Source organism: Gymnogyps californianus, chromosome 10 (genome assembly GCF_018139145.2).
Source record: "Gymnogyps californianus isolate 813 chromosome 10, ASM1813914v2, whole genome shotgun sequence".
NCBI lineage: Eukaryota > Metazoa > Chordata > Aves > Accipitriformes > Cathartidae > Gymnogyps > Gymnogyps californianus.
The window spans coordinates 23,771,002-23,791,035 of NC_059480.1; the positions used below are offsets into that span (position 1 = coordinate 23,771,002).

Genomic DNA, 20,034 nt, shown 5'->3' on the forward strand with positions numbered 1-20,034 from the left:
TGAGCATCAGATGGATTGTCCCTTCTGGATACACTGAGATGCTGGGTTTCTTGAGGCAAGGTGGGGAAGGAAGATTTGCTCGTTAATAGAGCTGGAGGGAGGATTTAATTGGATCCAGTAGTGTATTTTATTTTTGCATCTCAATTTGTATGGATTAGCACTTAAAAGATAAATCACTTTTAGTCTGACAGCTTAAAAGTAAAATCCCTGAAAGTTTATTGTTTTACTTTTAATGCAATTCTGTAGTATCTGTTGGCTTCTGCCATTAATTTACACTCATTTTCCTATTTGCTACAGCAACAAAGAGTATAGCGGCCTGTCAACATCTTTCTTTCTTGTAAATCCCTGTTCTCTTGGGTTTATAGTGTGGTGAAATTAGTTCCAGGAAAACTTGATATGCAGCACTTGAGACTAAGAGAAATTTGTTTATTAAAGATTTGGCTGAAATTGTTTTAGCTGAGATTGAATTTAACTGTTTGCGGGAAGGCAGGCTGTGAGGAGGGGCTGGGCTCTGCCACCCGCAGCCACGTTCCCACCTCTGCCCAAGCCGTGCTGCCCAAAGAGCATGTCCCATTCGCCTGGATCCATGATCAGGGAGACCGGGGCATGGTGGCCCCCAGGACCTGGTGGGTTAGTAATGCTGCTGGGTCTTCCTGAGGGAGCAGGGAAGGGCTGCAGGCAGGAAGCATTGCCCAGAGGTTGTCTGAACTTTAACAAGCCATGTAATGTTGGGTGGTTAAATCTAAAAAACCCATCAACCTAGCTTGTCCCACTCATCTTCAGAAAGGTACATCTCTTGAAACACACCCAGGGCCATAAAATATGAGAAATAATCCATTAAGGAATTGCATTTGTATCTGTATGTGTTGTCTCTTGTTTCTATGTGCACTTTCACAGGTCAGAGGGATGGGAGGAGGAACACTCCCTTGCGTTTTCGTGGTTGCCATTGATGACATCTGGCTTTGGTGATTCCCTGGTCATACTGATGGTTCTCAACTTTCTCCAGACTCAGCAGAATGGTGGTTTCTCCCAATTGCACCAGGAAGGCATAGATAGGAGCATGCATGGGAAGAGTAAGAGAGGATGAAGTGTTAGAGGGCGCATGTGATGGTGCAGCTTTGAGGCAGTGCTAAGCATCAACAGAGAGGTCATGGCAGTCCTCTTGGAAGGCTGCATCTGAGCAAGAACTGTGTAGCAGCCGAACAATCTTCTCAAATACCCACAGGTTTCTCACTTTCTAATACGAGAATCAATATATTGACCTGTTCTTTCTGTACTTTCCTTTTATGTCCTTGGCCAGGTCTAAAAAGTTTCAGTCCTTCATTGAGAGCTGCCTAGTGAAGAACCACAGCCAGAGACCAACCACAGAGCAGCTGATGAAGCACCCCTTCATTCGAGACCAGCCCAACGAAAGGCAGGTCCGCATCCAGCTCAAGGACCACATCGACAGGACTAAAAAGAAGCGAGGCGAGAAAGGTTAGTGGAGAAGCAAGAAGGGTTAGCGGAGAAGCAGCACTCTGGGCAATCCTTGACCTCTGCCATGTGCTTGGAGATCCCTAGCATAGACCAAGGAGCATCCGTGCGGGCAAAGCATAGGGGTAGGAGAAGGAAGGCAAAGAGGACTGGGTTGCTCATGGTCTCGGTACTGTTTTCCCTTGTTCAGATGGCTAAGTTTGTTTGCAAACTGGTTGAGTTAAATAGGTGTGGTCCTTCTGTGTGACCCCACTTCTTATGGTTTTGAGGTCAGATTATTTTGTTTGATTTGATTCCTCTCAGTCATTGAAACGAAAATAAATATCTGTAACAAAACCATCGGTGTTCATACAAAGCCTACAGGTGACTGTCATTAGAGCTAATCAGTGCTTTTAAGTCTTTTTTCCTGATGAAAAATGGTGTCTTTTTTGTCCAGGTGGTAATTTCCACATGGAACGTTTAAGCTTTGATTCATTAAAATGTGTGTATAAAATTTACGTCTGCATATATACGTACTGGCGTGTGGAAGGGAGAAGCTGCTAAGCTGAATTTTTCCCAGCTCACGTATTTCATGCCAAGTCTGTTGATCTACGTGACATTCATGCTGCACCAGTGATGAGCAGAGTTGTGCAAACGAACATCTAGATAAGACCCTTGCCCCAAAGCAATTCCATTGACTAGGAATAACGTATTAAACTGAATGTTTTCAGTGAACTCTCCAGGCCCTATCAAAGTCCTCTGAAAGGAAGATCAGATGGCCGAAGAAACTTGTTAAAGTATTCAGCTGCTTGTGAACCGAATTTTAATTTGAAAGCTCATTTGTAGAATCCAGCAAATTAATAACATCGCTATTTCACTTCTTATTGGTAGCAGTATTAATTTTTCATGCGTACCTTGCAGCCCCTTGTAATAGATTTCACTACAATCAAAACAATAAAATGGGATCCCAGTGAAGTATTAAATGTGTTTAGTCTGGCAAATGAAGGTTGGACCCTAGAGATGGAGAGTAATTGGATAAATGCAAGCCTTTCTTTTACTATCATTCCCTTCATCTGATAAAGATGATATCCCAATAGAAATCACAGTATGTAGCACACCATTGCAGTTGGGCTTTTATGTGGATGTCTTCATTGCCTGGAAAATACGTGGATTTGCATAGGAAGAGCATATGTTTAGGGAGGGAGGAGTTGGTACCTTCAGAGCCATAGTTAAATCCCACCTTCCAGTGTCTGTGGCTTCAATAGCTTGTGGGGCACCTCCCTTTGAAGAACCCTCCTGAAGAAGGGGGTCACTCACTGTCCTATGGGGATAAATTCTTATTTTATGGACACCCCCCATCATTACATCGAGTGTCTGTGGTTGCTGGGGCCGTTGCCCGCTGTGCCGGCGCTGCCTGCGGCGCTCCGGCCAGGACTGCAGCCCTATTCCTGGCCCGCACGGTCGTGTGAGGTGCCAGCACCCAGGGAGACTGCCCATGCTTCCCTGGCCTTGCAGCCCCCTGTAAAAACAGAAAATGCAGAGAAATAATGCTGCTTATTCTTTGTCATGCGAGAAAAAGAGAGTTGTCTGTTCTGCCTTCAGAGCTCTGGGGTTTTGAACCACTGGAAAAACAAATGAGTCCAGTAAAGGGCACTAATGAGCAATTCTGTTCCTAGATGAGACAGAGTATGAGTACAGTGGAAGTGAGGAGGAGGAGGAAGAAAATGACTCTGGAGAGCCCAGGTAAGAATCAACATTTCATTTCTGCCCTTACGTCTCTTTAACTGTATAAAATCAGCTTGGATTACAGGCTCATAAGAACTAGAAATGGAAAAAGGACAGTCTGAGCACCAAGTCCTGTTCCCTGGCAGAACAGAGTATATTCCCTCTGCTAGATGGTGCATGAGTATAAACTGATGCTATAGATCACCTTAGCTAAAAGCTGGAGAAGAAGACCCGGGTACCCCATCGCCTGTGGGATCTGCAGCGCAGTGTGGTGCTGTCATGGGAATGTGGGTATTTAGATGTGGAAGAAAAATGAGGTGAAATTAAAGACGACTCTTTAAAATGAGGTTCCTTACGTGCAAGTGTAACTCCCTATTTCCATGTAACTTTTCACCATGAAACCTCCCCAGTGCTGCTGCAAGCACGGTAGGGCTGGAACTTTCTTTCTTTGGTGACATTTTTCAGAGCCGTTGTAATTAGTATCAGGTTATTCCATTATTTCACTGAGATAATGTAGTATTTTAATAGCTGGCAATGATTCATGCTAAATGTGCTTTGTGAACAGCTAAATATAGTGTGTGCCACTGCAGCACAAGAGGCTTTGGTTAGAAACTTCATGTAAAGGAAACCTTTAGCAAATAAATTACTGATGAGCCATGAACAGAGCACTGTGTCTACTGCCCTGCCCCGACACTTGTGGTCCCCCCATCCCTCCGTCCGCTGCTGCCCAAGCTTTGTCGGGTGTTCGGATGCTGTTGGGATGAAGGGGAGAGGGACCACACTGGAAAATCGCACAGAACTCCCCCTGGCAAGAGGTTTCAGGATGCAGGGAGAGGATCTTCTCTGATGCTTCTCTCCTGTGCAGCTCCATCCTAAACCTGCCCGGGGAGTCAACGCTGAGACGGGATTTCTTGAGGCTGCAGCTGGCGAACAAGGAGCGATCGGAGGCTCTGCGCCGGCAGCAGCTGGAGCAGCAGCAGCGGGAGAACGAGGAGCACAAGCGGCAGTTGTTGGCCGAGCGGCAGAAGCGGATCGAGGAGCAGAAGGAGCAGAGGCGAAGGCTGGAGGAGGTAACTGGCCAGAGCCAAGCAATGGGCTGGCAAAGGCTGTTTTCGGGTGGAACAACGGGATTTCTGGTAGCAGGTCCCAAGTGACTGTTCTCAGCCTGGTTTAAGAAGATCGTGTCCTAACCTCTCTAGTCGGTAACCCCAAATGTTTTGTTACACTGGTCAAACCCCCTGCTCATCCTTTTTGCATACCCGCCTCCAGCCACTCTCCTCACCACAGTAAGTGTTGCCAACTCTTGTGAAGGTAATAGAGCTGGTTTGCTATAAATAAACCCTCGAAATACCAAACTTAAAGGGATCCCTGGAACAACTGAGCAGAGTTAGCCCATTATTGGGGTGATAGCTGTATTCAGTCAAGGTGAGCAAAACTCTTACTGGTCCAGGCATCTGTCAAGTTCATTATCGTTATTTGCTGCTGTGGACTGTTATAGTTGAGAAGAAGCTGAAAAGCTCCATTTGCCCTTTCCCCAGATCCGTGTGTCACTTGTGTCCCCTTTAATCCCTAATTTCAACTTCAGTCCTTCCAGTCCCTACCAATTACAATTTCTCTTGCAGGGGAGGGGCAGATGCCTGCCTGACTTCTGCAATGATCCATATGTGCCCCGAAGCATAAGATTTCATTACCCTTGTCTTAACATACCAGCTACAAATGCGATCGGTCATAAAATTATCCACCCCATTTAAAATCCAGCTGCAGGATTTGACCGGGTGACTTTGGATGTCCCTGAGCTGCTCAGCCTGGCTGCGTACTCTGTAGGAAGCGCTCGATTTTGGTTTAGCTCCTGGTTCTTGGACTGCAGAAGCCCACCAAAAAGTAAGGGGGCTTTTACCCTGCTCTTGGGTTCTTGATGGGGTTTTGCACAAAGACACCCATTGCCTCACACTGAACTCATCCCGCGTGTCTGATTGAAGGATTCATATGTTAAGGGTAATTAAATTAGCTTTCTAAGGAGGTCACCGATATGTCTGAAAAAAGGACTATTAGAACAGCCACCCCTTTAATTTGCACGAGCCAGAGTGTCTTGTTACGTTTAACCTGACTCTCGCTGTGCTGGGTAATGCTCCCAGGCCAGGGGCACAGACAGGAAGGAATTTCAGGCAGCTGGTGGTGATGGTGATGGTACGGCCCCTCTTCGAGGTGGTCCTCTGAGCCCCTCCGGGGCAAAAACCAACACGGGCAAATCCCAGGCAAAGCATTTTTTCAGTCTGGTAAATATGTAGGTCTGTCACATTGTCAGAGCGCAGAGTATTGTGTGTTCAATACATGGTAGGTTAGGCTTTGCTTGCGTCCTGCGCCCTTCCCAAAGCTGGCGAGCTGCTTTGAGAGAGGACAAGGTTTGCACGTAGACGCACCCCGAAATCCCCTGCCCCAATGGATGTTTATCTGAGGACTGTCGTAAGGAAGCCTGGCTCTGCCTTTGTCCCAGTCTGCTTGCTGCAAGCGGTACAGGAGCAGAACAAAAGCAGAGTAAAAGCAGACACCAGATTAGCTGCAATCCTGTAATGAATACAATGCTTGCTGCTGTATTAATATGTTCTCTTCACATAGAAGAAAATTGTTCTCTCTCTTTGCTGCTTCCCGGGCAGGTTTGAATGGAGGACTAATCCCCTTGCTAAGCTGGCGAGCTCTGCCCTGAGCTATGGAGGCGCTGCCTTGCGGGGCCGGGCTGTGCACAGCCCCCCCCGGGCTCTGCAGGCTCCCTCCGTTCTTTCCCCCACGTCATTAAAAGCTAATGCCACCATAGCCAGGATTTACAATCAGTGCCTCTCTTTCTGGTGGCTCTAACAGCCCCCCTGGGCTCTTCACCCATTGCCTTCTTCCCACCTGCCTTACCGTTTTCAGACCTAAATTGAAAGGGAGATATCTGCTGGAGCAAAGCTGGCAAAGAGGCTTTTTCATGCTCCTGTTGTGTTGAAGAAGTGGGGAAAGACAGCGGGACTGTAACCGAGGGGCAGCCTCACCTGTATCTCCAGCCATGGAGTAAAACAAGCTCTCCTCTCTGTTAGACACCGTTTGCATGGCGAGCAAGAAACATAACCGAGTTGCTATGGAGAGGATTAAAGCAGGAGTCCTTGAAGAGGTACAAACCTTCTGTTGCAAACACGATGGGTTGTGGCACCGCTTAGTAGGGACACCCCTCAGCATGGCCGGCTGCGGCTTTGCCAGCTGCAAGGTCATGTATCTACTGTGGGCTGCTGTAGGAAAACCAGAAAAATAGTAGAGGCAGGGGTTAGCAAAACGTAAGTTTTGGCACTCCTGCAGGGAGCGGGATAGAGGAGCCGCACAAGCAGCTTTGAGCATCCTTCCCCTTGAGCTTCCTGCTCATGGAGGAGCCCCAGCGTCCGCCCTGGGGAGGGATGCTGCCTCTGCCCAGGGACACGGGAAGGGGTTTGAACCCCCAGGCTGTCCCGCTATTTCTAGCACATCCAGCCAATGGTGGATATAGTTTGGTCTTTATGTTCTTCCCATGTATTTTGGGGCAGGAAGCATCTGATGGCCAGACAGAGGTACCAAACAGGAGCTGTCACAGCTGTGCCGAGTTTGAGTCCGCTGCCCGGAGGCACCCAGCACACTCCATCTATGTCACTGCAGCTTTGCTCCAGAGAGCAGCGCTGCTCCAGCTCTCGTACCCATCACCAGAGGCTTCGGCAGCAGCCAGGCCGTTGCCTTTTGGCGTCTCTGCTTTTTCTTACGCTAGCTTTGCACTAACTTCAGTTGTTGACTCTTGGCTCTGGATTTATTGTGGTTAATGGGAACAGGGTTTCTTCCATGCTACTTTATGGTCTGACTAAGATGGGGTGTGCCTCCAGTAGGCAGCACTGTACAAGCAGATCTCTGGGAGGAGAGACCAATGGAAGACTCAGATTACTGTATTTTCAAAATAAAGTTGACCTTTAAAACCCAATAGAGCATCCAGGACAAATAAACACTTGGAGCTGGTGGCTTTTGGGGCTCCTAAGTCAGCCTGTTTAGTACTGCCAGGCATATTACTGTGTTTATAGAAAGAGCTCCGACTCATCATAAGACGCCGTGAAGGTGGCCAGGCTGAGCGAGTGCATTGGCTGGGCCCAAGTGCAGCACCAAAAGGATTGACTTAGGAGGATGCCAAGCTCAAAAATGCCTGGAGTTAATTTGTACTGGAGATGCACAGCAAAAGAGCTGGAGAAAGGCCTGTTAGTGGGATAACTGGTCCATTCCTCTGTCGGTTTTTTTGTGGTTTTCCAATCTTGTCTTTAAATACTGCCAGGGATAGAGCTCCTACAATTTCTGTTTCCTACCCAGTAGAGCTCAAAATGAAGGAATCTCATTTTTTCTGTCTGATCTTTCTAAACTGGGATTTCTGAACCTCTTACAAATTACCTCTCATTTTAGGGACTTTTTGGGGAAATCCACCATCTTGTAATGTTGCTCCGACACTAACATCAACTGCATATATAAAAAAGTCAAGTGAGGAAATCTTCTGGTGGTCTCTTGATGCACTTCATGCTGCCCCCGAGACCTGCTGCCATCCTTAGCGTGCCTCCTTGCATCTGTCGGACACTTGGGTCTCCTTTTTCAACAGCTGACCAATTTCCTTCTTTAAGGCTGAATCTTCTTCCAGGCAGCCAAAGAGATTTAGATTTGCAGCTGTCTTTAATTGCGGTGGAAGTAAAAATCCCCAAGCTAGCTTTGAAACCGGGACCTTCGTGGAAGTAGAGTTGCAGCTTTGTTTTCCCTCATGCAGAAAGTTGGTCTCATGAATTCAAAATGTGCACCAGAACTAACCGCAAAAAACCCGCCCAAATTAGCGAATTAAATATCAATAGATCAAATAGCACTAAGGAAAATGTTTGTGTAATGCAGAAGGGTGAATAGGCTTGAATAGGTTTTAATTTTTCCCTGTATATACATATATTAGATATATATAGTTCCCTAATAAGTCCTCCATTTGTTGCTGGCACAGAATGAGCCTTGCTGCACCAGTTTAACCACCAAAACTCCAGCTGAGCTGTAGGAATAACACATCTCCTGGTCAGGAGAATTAGAGATCCTGCGAGACAAATCTCTGTGCAGGCCCCTTGGCAGCAGTGGGCGGATGTAGTCAGGGAGGGCTTTACATAACCTCATTTTTCTGCCATGTTGTGGATTTTTTTCCTTTCTAGGTATAAAACGAAGGTCAGATCTTTACAGGGAACATATAAGGCAAATCTAAGCATCTTGCTGTTTGCATGTGAGGTTTCATTCAGTGCAGTTACAGAGCTTGATGTTCAGGGGATAAAAAATTGCTGCAGCTCCTTTATATGTTAACCAGCAGAAGACTGTCTACTGGAAGCTCTTATAAAGCAATGCAAAAAAAATTCCAGCAATTAATTATAGATAAACTTAGGTTAGCTGAAATGGTGGTTGCTATTTTCTTCTGCATATGCAGGTGTCATATAGCGTGTAGGAACATTTTCATTAAGATGACAACCTCCTCACGGTACGCTGGGTACATGGGGGCACTGCAGTGGTCCCAGCAGTAGTCCCTTACCCCTTTCCAAGGCGAGCTGCATTACAGCAGCGCCTGTAGTACAGGGATGTGCTAAGCCTTACGTCTCTCTAGTTTTCCTTTGGTTAGAAAGCATGTAGAACTCATAGTTTCTGAAGCATGAGCCTTTTCCTGCATGGAGCATCCCTTCATGATGATCCCAACTAAAAGCTCCTGCAATGGTTCAGAGCATATCAGATCCCCGTTTGCCATGGTGGGAAGTTCTGACCCAGTTTCTCTACCAGTGGGAAACACCTCTCCGTGCTCCAGTGCTTGGTGTGTCAGGAAAGATGATGTTCCAGCCACAGTCAGTCTTTCCCTGGTGGCTCAGATAAATGAGCCTGTCACAACAACGCAACCACCTAGAATATTTGTTTTCATTTGTCACTTGGAATTCCCCTTCCACTTCTTTGCTGGCTCATGCTCGTGTTTGGGAGCAGCAGCCAAGGTTTCCAGGAGCCTCCTCTTGCAAGTGTCGGTGCATCTCCGAGCTCACCAGGGTCACAGGGCAGCTCCAGCTTGCCGATCGCTCGTAGTCCTGAATGCGTCTGATCTAGCAAAGTGAGCTTGCTCCTTTGAAGTCCTTGTTTCATGCCAGGCCTCCAAGGGCCTTCCCATCAGAGGTTTTGCCTTCGTGTGTCTTCCCTCATCAATATTTAAAACCTGTCATTTCTAGTGCAGTGCAAATAAGATCCCATTCTGGCTTACAAGCAGCTACATATAGCTTTCCTGCAGAGTTATATAAATGCAGTCCTAATTAATTGGCGCTCTTGCCTTGCATGAATAATAGATCTGGATAGTGTAAATACACACAGTAGTTTCAGGCTTGGGGAAACGTGGGAAGTGTGCGTTCACAGTGGGAGGGCAGAAAACAGGGAGAAAAGGAGGCAAATAAAGAGAGATTTTTGAATCTCTCCCTGTTTTTTGTTTTTTTTTTTTTCCTTTCTACATGCACTTTCCACATGCAGTTTTCAGCTGCATCTCGCTAATCTTAATCCCTACTTTAAACAGGATCCCTGTCATCCCGGCGCTGCTCGGCACCAGCGTGAGCAGAGGTAGAGGGGAGATGGGGGCATTGCTGGAGGCTTCGCCCACTGCAGTGCCAGGTCCTCTCCAGATGTTTGCCAGCTGCCGAAGTGGGGCCGTACGGGGAAGGCAGCTGAGCGCGCCGGGAGGCTGTGCCGCTGCCGATTCAGCCCTGCTCTGCTGAGATGGCGGTGCAGTGTTTAGCTGAAGGCGCTCATAATGTGACCGTGACAAATGACTTGCTTATAATGTGACCTGACAAAAACACTGTTGAGCTGGAGGGAAGCGCTCTGCTCCTGGCCTCGATAAATGTATATGTTGCATCCCACTCACAGCCTCAGCCCGAAGAGCCTGGCTGCAGCAGGGTGCTGAGGTCCTTTAAATATCCAGAAGAGCATCAGGCCTGGCTTTGAAAGAAAACTCTGCCAGGGGGGCTCAATTCCCAGCTCCTGGGGTTAAATAGGCTTTTAGGTGTGGAGGAGGCTGGTGGTTAGATGCTGCCTTACAGGAGAGAGGCCAGAAGTGGGGCAGGCTTGCCGGGGCCGCTGGGTACATGTTACCTTGGAAGGATGGTGGTACGCTGCTCCCTCCCTGGGAAAAACGCTTTTGTCTCCTTCCTTGGAGGGCTTTGGCTTTGTTTGCCTGCCGGATTGGAAATAAAGACCAATCGGGTGATTTTTATTTAAGAAATAGCTGCGGCATTCAGGGCCTTGGCTCCTGCCAGCCAAGCCCAGCCTACACAAGCATTATGTGCTTTATTCAGCAGCATGCTATTTTAACTAAAAAAAAAACCCATTAAAACCCACCCCAAAACCAGTGTGATACAGACTGTGATTGGAAGCTCAGAGTAACGTGTATTCAACCCATTAGTCAAAAGACCTGTGCTCCTGAGTGCAGGGGAACAGTGACCATCACCAACAGCGCTTATCTAAGAAGGTCAGGGAGTGGTGGCGAAGCCAAGAAATCCCGTGTATTACCATTACTGCTGCAGAGTTACCACATCCCGGTGGCACATCCTCTGCAATTTCTAGTATAGAGTTCAAAAAACTACAAACAGCCCTACGTTCGCGTTGCGCTCAGCAAGGACAGGCGTACGCGTGGAGTAACACATGCATCCCTGGCTTACGTGGGCAGCGCGAGTGACTGCGCCTGGCGTGGGACACGCCGGAGTCTGGAGCTGGCAGGTTATTTCAGGTTGGATGCGATTTTCCTTCCCTGAGGCGAGTGGAACAGCACTGATAAATATGGCTATAGGTGGCACTAAAGCTGTGCTGCAGCTCGAACGTTAAGCTAGAGGAAATCATCAGAGTCCCTGTGCAGGGTGGCTGTGGATGTTACCTGTGCATGAGGAGACAGCAGCAAGACAGGCAATGGCTCCTCCCTATATTGAACTGGGGGGGTGTCTTTAAATGTTTGTTAAAATATCTATATATCTATCTGTAGATATATCTATCTTTATAGGTATCTATCTATAAAGATATCTATAGATACCTATCTCTAGAGAGATACATAGCTATATAGAGATACATAACAGAATATAGAGTAGGATGTAGAATAGATATAGAATACAATTATAATATCTATAATGATATATTAAATATCTATTATAGATATATATATTAGAGATCGATCTATTGTATTAGATATCTATTACAGACATAGGTCTATATAATATCTATAATATCTCTATAGATATCTATAATAGGGATAAATACCTATAATAAGGATAGATATCTATATAGAAGATACCTATATAGATATCTGTCTATAGATAGATATAGATTTCAAGTCCATCTCTATATACAGTGCAGGTTTACTGCAGAGCAGCAGTTTAAAGTGGTTGCATCTTTGTCTCCAGATAGCTCAGCCAGCTCCTTGGGCAGAGCCGGCGTAGTCAGCTGCCGGCTCCAGCCCTCCACGTGATTTAGCAAATGCCCGGCGTTGCCAACCCCTCTGGTGTCTGCCTCACCACTGCAGTCTGCTTGGCCACTGTGTGTCAGCAACGGGGAAAAAAAAAAAAAGAAAAAAAGGGAGAAAAAAGGACCAGGTTTATGCTTCAGCAGGGTGCCTCCCCGTTAGCGCTGCATGCATGTTGCTACACCCAGCGCATGATGGAGTTATGGCAGGCTGCAGAGCCCCAGTAGCCAGTATTGGCATTTGAGTGCCCTCTGCCGATGCGCCGGCTGCGGGGCTGCGGTGCGGAGCAGCCTGCGGCCCCTCTGCTTCCGTGGCGGAGTATTGCAGCAGCTTGCTGCCAACCCCTGCTCCCCAGGACAGGAGAGCAGGGTGGTTCGGGTAGTTGGAGGAGTGATGTTGGGTTAAAAGCAGAGGGTGTGGGGGCTGCGGGTGTTACCTGGGTGTCCAGCGCACCCTGGACGGCTCACAGCAGGCTGTAGGTCGTCATCACCCCAAAATGCCCTGGATCGCTGTCAGCAAAGATGCTACAGAGTGGAGCAAGCAGGGATGCGACCCAGGAGGCACGGGGCAGGGGTGGCCGGAGGACAGCAAGGGAAGCCCCCCCACCCTGCTCATTTTGTGTTTCAAGAAGGAAAACCCCTTGGATTTTGGGTCTTCTGTGTTAGCTTCTGGTCTCAGCAAACATTAAGAGGGATGCATTCCCCGCTCGGCAGGCGGTAGCTCCCTCAGCACCCTCCCTCATCCTCACGGGTGGGTTTGGGGCTGAAATATGACTTTTCCCCATAAGCGATGGGCTCGTGCAGCTCCTGGGTGTCTGAGGCTTGATTAACCCACTGGTCAGGCACGCAGGTAAGCGGGGACCATGCACTGCCTGCATGGCTTCATCTGCAAGTCGGAGAAGAAGTGGGGTTGCGTGCATGGTCCGGTGCTGGCTGGGAGGATGCTGTGCGTTCTCCATAGCTGGTGCCGGGCACCGGAGCGCGTGAGGACGGAGCGGGATCGACAAGCCCCTCTACCACCCCAAACGGACCTGCCCGCTGGCAGGGCATCTCCTCGGGCGGGCGGGAGCGTTGTGGGTCGCTGGGTGAGGTGGCTCCCTGAAAATCGTGAGAAAAAGGACTTTGAGCTCCCAGGGAGAGGAGTGGGGGTGCTGACCTGTGCCTCCTGCCCCCACAGCAGCAGAGGCGGGAGAAGGAGCTGCGGAAGCAGCAGGAGCGGGAGCAGCGGCGGCACTATGAGGAGCAGATGCGGCGGGAGGAGGAGCGGCGGCGTGCGGAGCATGAGCAGGTAACACGGCGGGAGCGCGGTGACAGCCTTCGGCGCGGATTCCTCTTCCTCTAATCAGAGATTTTCTCATAAATACTCACATTTTTTGCTACTTGAGAGCAAATTGCTTAATTGTTAACGCCGCGTGTGTCGCTTTCCACTGCCGTCACTTATTTCTGTGTGGATCCACTTGCTGGCCCGCAGGTGCGGAGACACTTGATGCGGGTTTTTTCCACCCGCTTGTTCCCAGGGTGGGGTTTTGTGGTGTTCCCAGTTAACGTTTGCCATTTCCCAGTGGTTTTCACTCTTTACCCTCGGAGGTCCCTTGTAGAGTGGTGGACACCCTGGGCTCTTTGGGCAGGGATGAAGGGTGCCCAGGCCGATTGATCGGTGCCGGCTCTCGGGCGGGGTGGATGCGGGTGCCCACCTCATTCTCCTTCCTCTTGGGAAATACTGGCTCTTTTACCTTCTCTCTCTTTTTCCTTTGATCCTTGCTGCCCATGCCTCCAGGAGTACATCAGGCGACAGTTAGAGGAGGAGCAGAGACAGTTAGAGATCCTGCAGCAGCAGTTGTTGCAGGAGCAAGCACTACTTCTGGTAAATGGGAGGCCCCGGCCACGCTTGCCGCTTTCTGCCCGTGTCGCGTCCGCATGTGCCCGCGTGCACCCATGTCCCCCGAGCGCCTCCTGCCATGCCGAGGCGTGGGGGATGCTGCTGTCACCGCTGGATCCGGAGCCTCCTGTCCCACTCCGCGGCTGCGAGCATGCCTCGATTCCCTCGCCACCGCTGCGGGCTGGGTCCCCTCGCGGTGCACGGCTCTCTCATTGCATCCCTTCCGCGGCATCGGCATGCTTGTGCCTTCGTGAGAGGAGCAGCCCTCTTTGTTGCCGCATAGTTTTGAAGGCTGTTTGCAGCATGTTGGAGTGTGGTCGAGCTGTCGCGTGCCTGCACCCGGCAAACCCACCCTGCCATGCGGGTTTTCATATTCTACGTGAAGGCTTTTGTTTTAATTTCCTTGCAGGAACACTGTATATTCCCTCTTGTGGTGTTTGCATTCTAGATGTCCTCTTTTTTTATTTAATTTGTTTTTGAGTTATCCTTTTTAATGCTGGTAGCTGTTACTCTCACTGCATTTTCTTTTAATCCGCAGAGATTATTCTTTTTTGCTCTTGCTATTAATTTTATTTAGGGAAAAGAAAAACCCTTACACAAGCCCTTGCCTTTTAAAAAGCCCCTTTCAAAATGATTTACTCATTAAACCTCATAGAGCTGTAGGGATTCAGAAAGATCATGCAGTTGACTCTGCTGTGCGGCCCTTCCCACGAACAGCGAATTGGTCCTACAGAACAGTTGGCTTCAGTTGGGTTTTGTCTGACTCGGTGATGTTTGGCACCTCATCAGGTTGATCCTTTGATCTTCCTAGCCAGAAAAATCTGGGCAAAGCCAATGGTAACTCCTAAGCGGATGTCAGCCCTCGGGGGGGGGTCTTGCAGGGTTTCCCTGGCAAGGCAGCGCTAGTACCCCCCATTCCCAGCAGACGGGGCAGTTCACCGGCTGCAGAGTGTCGACGCCGGGGTGGCAACTCTGAATTTGTTAGCTCTGTCCTCCCAACCGTCTCTCCTCCAGGATGCTTTACAGCTCAGTCCCCAAAGTCATTCACATCAATGAGCTTTGCCAGAAAACAGCCTTTCAGATACTCAGGCCCCATTTTCCACCCAAACAGATAAATCTGCAGTTTGCAGGCTGGCCGGGCACCCGTGTCACTGTGTTTTTTTTCTGGGTAGGAGTATAAGCGCAAGCAGCTGGAGGAGCAGCGGCAAGCGGAGAGGCTGCAGAGGCAGCTCCAGCAGGAGCGGGACTACCTGGTCTCCCTGCAGCAGCAGCAGCAGCAGCAGCGGCAGGACCAGAGGCCGGCAGAGAAGAAACCCCTCTACCATTACAAAGAAGGGATAAATGCCAGCGAGAAACCAGCGTGGGCCAAGGAGGTAGGCGAGAGCAAGAAGCATGGTGGTGCTTGTCTGCATCCACAGGGCTGGGCACGCAGTTCAGTCCGAAACACATAACGGCAGATTGCGCTCTGCTGGGTCAGCCTCCAGCAGATGCCATTAGCTGTGCTGGAAACACTCCCAGTTCAATGCAATGTGTGTGTTTGTGCAAGCAAAGAGAGTGGAGGAAGGAGGTTTTTCCATGAGGGCATGCAAGGAGGAGGATGGATCCTGCCTGGAGGGGTTCATCCATAGCTGGGGACTTGTGGACATGCCAGGAGCTCCTGATGCTCCTTCCTGGCATGTCCACAAGTCTCCTGGGGGTCAGAAGCGAATGCGGAGGGTGGTTGTAGTGGGGTTCTTTGCTGAGCACAAATTCAGTTCCCCATAGTCAAACAGGGATCAGACAGCTCTTCGTCCCATGCTCAGGGCTGTATCTCTTGGAGTTGCTCTTCTTTCATGATTTTCAGGAAGGCAAGCCACGTGGCCGATTTTCTTTTTCTCTCCAGCAAAAAGAGGGAATTGTAACAATTGTTAGATCTTGAATATTAATTATTGCCTGGCTGAATAGTCTTGAAAAGACGAAGACATGCATTGTCTGCAGTGCGGTTTCAGGATCATGTGCAAACTCCTTCTCCTTAATCTCTGTGTGGTGGCTCCAGTAAGACTGGTGCCCACTCTTGCTATTAATTTTTCTAAAGTTCTTTGTGTTTAATTGGTTTAATTTTGTAACCCTACTCCTGGGCAGAAAGATTTTTTTAATAACTCGCCTGTTCTTCCTACTGAGCAGGATCACTGCTTCCAAATGTCTGGCACCCTTTAGTCCTGGCAGAGATGTGACGTGCATGCAACACGTAGCTGTCTCCCGGTCTTTCCTCTTGACAGGCCTCAGCTGCATCCACAATAGCTGGAAGCATCAAATGCTCAAGAAATTCAATCAGCTGTCCATTGCTAAGCAAAGGTCAATAATACGAACGGTTCTTAGCCTTTCTAAACCATCACAGAGATAGATGTGGGTGTCAGAAACTCTTTTCACCTCTTTATACTCCCTTGGGTTTCTCCTTCGTTCCCTTCCAATTTAGTCTTCAGAGTCTTTTGGTGGCGATGCGCCAGACGGCATATTTTCATGGAGTTGCAGCATTGTCCTCCAGCCCTTCCAGTGGAAGAAGAGGTTTGGTAAGTAGGTCTGCAGATGAGACGTTCCAGATATGCTGAGCCGCCTCTGACAGGAGAGGCTTCCACCTGGGTGGTGCCTCTGCGGCTTTGTGCGGAACTGGGTCTCTCTTGTACATCTGCAGAAGTGCTGAGAGGAGGTAGCAGGCAGGAAAAAGGGAGTAAACTCTGTCTTTCATTGCCTGGTTTTAAATAAATCCTCTAGAACGTTTCTAAAGCACCTCTGGCACTGCCTTCAAAACTGTAACAAAGATATATAAAAAGGAATCTTATTCTTTATCTGGGGTGGAGGAGAAAAGTGCTGGATTTAACTTTCCATTTCAAACAGAAAGGCCCATTTCTTCTGTTCCATGGGAGAGGCGTCTTTTTCTGATGCCGTCACTGGAAGCAGGGCGTTGGGAACTGTACAATGTGAATAAGAGCAGCAGAATGTGGCCTCATACCCTTTCCTGAAATTATAGGGAAGGTGAGGTTTCCTGGTGTTGGGGAACATCTCCAGCTTCCACCAATTAGCTCTCCAAACCATTTATTCTTTACCTACGTCACTCTGTCTGGTTTCTAATGAAATGCTCAAAGCAGCAACTGTGGCATCTTTCTGCTTTTGGGAGCAGTAGTTTGATGTACTGCCTTGACACAACACCCTTGGGAACTTCCCCAAACTACTCCTCTTGCCTCCATCCCCTGTTTTATCTACTGCACGGTCCCACTTTTAGCACAATTCAGCTACTTTGCTGCATATTGAAGTACCATCCTTGCTGGCTATACAGATAGACTTGCGCTGATACTTAATCAGCCTACCATGGTTCTTGCTACAGTTTAGCAATTTCCATACCGAGCCCGTGCATGCTAATTTAACAGAAATATTGAGACTTTCTTTTCCTTTGGGAACAAGGAAAAGACAAGTCTGGTGCTCAGCCTACAATTTCTGGAGGCTCTGCAGAGCTTATTGGGATATTTCCTGAGGATTTTGCATGATATCCCGTACCGTCCTTGTTTTTTTGCTCTTTGGTCTCAAGTCTTCTCTCTCAGGACCTTGATCACCACAGCTGAATTCTCCTCGTGCCGTGCCCCTCTCTGCTTTTCATACCTCTCCTTCATGCACTTATTTTCCCACCTCACTCGTCTTCACATGGTGACTCCAAGACCCTGCAGACGTGGGGTAAAGCATTAAGGTGAGGCTGTGGCTACTCATGTTGTGGCTGTGTCCCTGTGTCCCCTTGTTAAGGGACTGGCCTGTTGGTGAAGGCAAAGCCCTGGGTTAGGAACCAGCCTGTACTGCATCTTTTGTAGCTTCCCCGGAGTACAGTCAAGGATTTCTCTTTTTTATGCTAAACAAAACAGTCTGATCAAATAGTCCGACCAATGCACATGGATGCACGTCTTCTGGTGAGTGAAGGGTTATCCACTGGAAGTTAACTTGGGCTATAGCTCGGGTGCTGTCCCAGACCTGCCCTCTTTGCCCAGGCACATCTCTTCTTATAATGAAGGACTAGCTGGGCCTTTTCAGACGTCGTGTTGGGACCCTCTGATGATCCAGCCAGGGACATGGCATTAGCACTCTAAGCAGCAGTACTGTCATTAGCAGCTCTCTCCATTACTGACTCTTCTGTTATGGACCAGTATTTGCTAGACAGTGATGCAGATAGCCAGCTCTAACTTCTCAGTGACAAAGAACCTTGGTCAGCTGAAGGACGGGTTTGGGCAGGTATATGCCATACATGACCACGCATAAAGGAGGGGACGGGTTTAATCGGACGTTTTCCAGGCGGTGGCCGGGCCCTGCAGTGCTTTCCCGCAGCTCAGAGCTTTCCGGGGGCTCAGCTGTGCGTCACGAGCTGTGCTGTTCTCTGCAGCAGCCAACACGCACGTCAGCTCCTCCTTCAGTCCCCATGGCTTTTATCCTTCTCTTGCTTTGAAGTGATGTATTAAAACATTACCAGCCTTCCACTGGGACCTGCACAGAAACTGCTAAGGATGTTTCCCATTTGAGGGGAATCTTGAGTTCAATTAGAGATGGCTTGAACCAGAGCGATGATGAATTCCTGCAGGGTTTTGCTGCTTTTCCCCCCTCTCTGTCTAATGGTGGAGTCAGTAAGGCTCCACGAAGTACAGCTGAAGAGTCCCAAGAGCATCCTCTGCTGTGCTGGTGCAACAAAGTGCTAGCGAGGAGATGCTGGCAGTGGGAAACCAAGTGCCTTTCTCCTTCCCAGTACACAGACATCCCCATTTCATCACTCTTCTGCCTTCTCCTCCGTGCAAGCTTTGAAGTCCTCCATAATTAGCTGCACATTACGGCTTGGCAGCGTGCCGGAGAGCGCCTGCAAACAGCCGGAGGACTCGGCGGCGGCACCGTCTCTGCCTGCTGTCGTTTGTGCCAAAGCTTGGCTGATAAGGAGATGTACTGGACCGGGCCTGCAACCCAGCGCTCATGCTGCTGCTCCCTTGTTCAGAGGGAGTTCTCCTTCCCACTCTGCTCTCCTTCCCATCCTTGAGTCCACTCCCGTGGGCATCACTGAACCGAGCTCTGCACGGCCTCTGCTAGCCGGTGGGCAGCGCCTGGGGAAGTTGTGATGACCTCTTAGGACACAGCAGTGGTCCGGGTGGTCCCTCATGAACTAGAAAGGAAAGAGTCCAAAACACAGATCTCTTACCTAAATTTTACTCTGACTCCTGCTCAGTATCTGAAAGAGGAAAAGATTCATTTTTATTAATATAATGGCTCTTTTGTTTCATGAGTATTTTTCTGCTTAAAGAAGAACTGTGGTTCTTTCCAAGCAAACCTGTTTTAAAGATTGCTGTTTAACATTACATTGTACATGGTGGAATCAAGACATACTAAGGGTATTTAACGCGTTAGTGATACATAAATGAAAATATACGTCAGATCTCGAGGTATCAAAAATTCTGCATAGCATATGCTGCATGAATATCAATGCATACAGTCTTAACTGCAGGAGCACCCAGATCACACGTATGTCTGGGTTAGCTGAAACCACTGTATTTCGATCAAGGGTAATTGAAAGCAGTGGGCTTTGGGTTTATTTCTCTATCAGCAATAGAGGTTTTTCCCCTTCCATACATGACAAGGTGCCAGACTCACTAAATCTAGATCAAAGCCAGCCATTTTCTGGCTGCCATGTTTATTCTTTTGTTCAGATCAAACAAAAGCACTCCTCGTGGTGTTTATAGGAGTAAAGGAAAAGGGTCCCCTTGCTTAAAGATACATTTGAGAAGAAGCAAGAGCTTCTGAGGAGTCATCTTCTAGAAACACCTCTCTGAGGCATGTTGCCTTTTCTTTATTTTTCCATTTCATATTCAGAAACGAATTATGCGCATAAATACAAATAGTCCTTTCAGTGTCTTTAAAATGCATTTATTGCACAGTCTGCTGGGTAACTTGGGTTCCATGATCATACAATATATACGATATACCTAAAGAGGAAGGAGCTTCCTATGTATATATATATATGCATACCTTGGTTTTCAATTGGAAGTGGCTTTTTGTGGGGCGTTCACCCACTCTCCCCGTCTCGCCGCAGGTGGAGGAGCGCTCCCGGCTCAATCGCCAGAGCTCGCCGGCGATGCCCCATAAGGTGGCCAACAGGATTTCTGACCCCAACCTGCCTCCTCGGTCGGAGTCGTTCAGCATTAGCGGTGTGCAGCCGGCCCGGACCCCACCCCTGCTCCGACCCGTGGACCCGCAGGTAATGGTGCTTCCCCCGGCAGGCTCACCTACCGGAGCCAGGATGCTGAGGGTGCTGGTAAGGTAACAAGAAAAAGAATGGATTAAAGGGAAATAGTGTCTTGCTCCCTGGTTTCTCAGCCTTAAGCATATTTGTAAGAGCAGCATCTACATTCATGAGTGGATTCCTCTTGTCACCTCCATGTGTTAGAAACATCATGCTGGTTTATACC

General features: G+C 48.7%; 1 protein-coding gene across 3 annotated transcripts in view; it reads left to right on the plus strand.

Annotated features, from left to right (window-relative positions):
- TNIK (TRAF2 and NCK interacting kinase) overlaps positions 1-20,034 on the plus strand; it is a 166,440-nt gene that overhangs the window by 114,686 nt on the left and 31,720 nt on the right. For 2 of the 3 annotated variants that reach the window (XM_050902768.1, XM_050902767.1), the window contains exons 10-16: positions 1,301-1,476; positions 3,129-3,195; positions 4,043-4,247; positions 12,872-12,982; positions 13,472-13,558; positions 14,746-14,946; positions 19,659-19,823. In XM_050902768.1, the coding sequence (XP_050758725.1) occupies positions 1,301-1,476; positions 3,129-3,195; positions 4,043-4,247; positions 12,872-12,982; positions 13,472-13,558; positions 14,746-14,946; positions 19,659-19,823 (1,012 nt within the window). The remainder of the gene's footprint in view (positions 1-1,300; positions 1,477-3,128; positions 3,196-4,042; positions 4,248-12,871; positions 12,983-13,471; positions 13,559-14,745; positions 14,947-19,658; positions 19,824-20,034) is intronic. The other variant, XM_050902769.1, reaches the window with a different exon arrangement.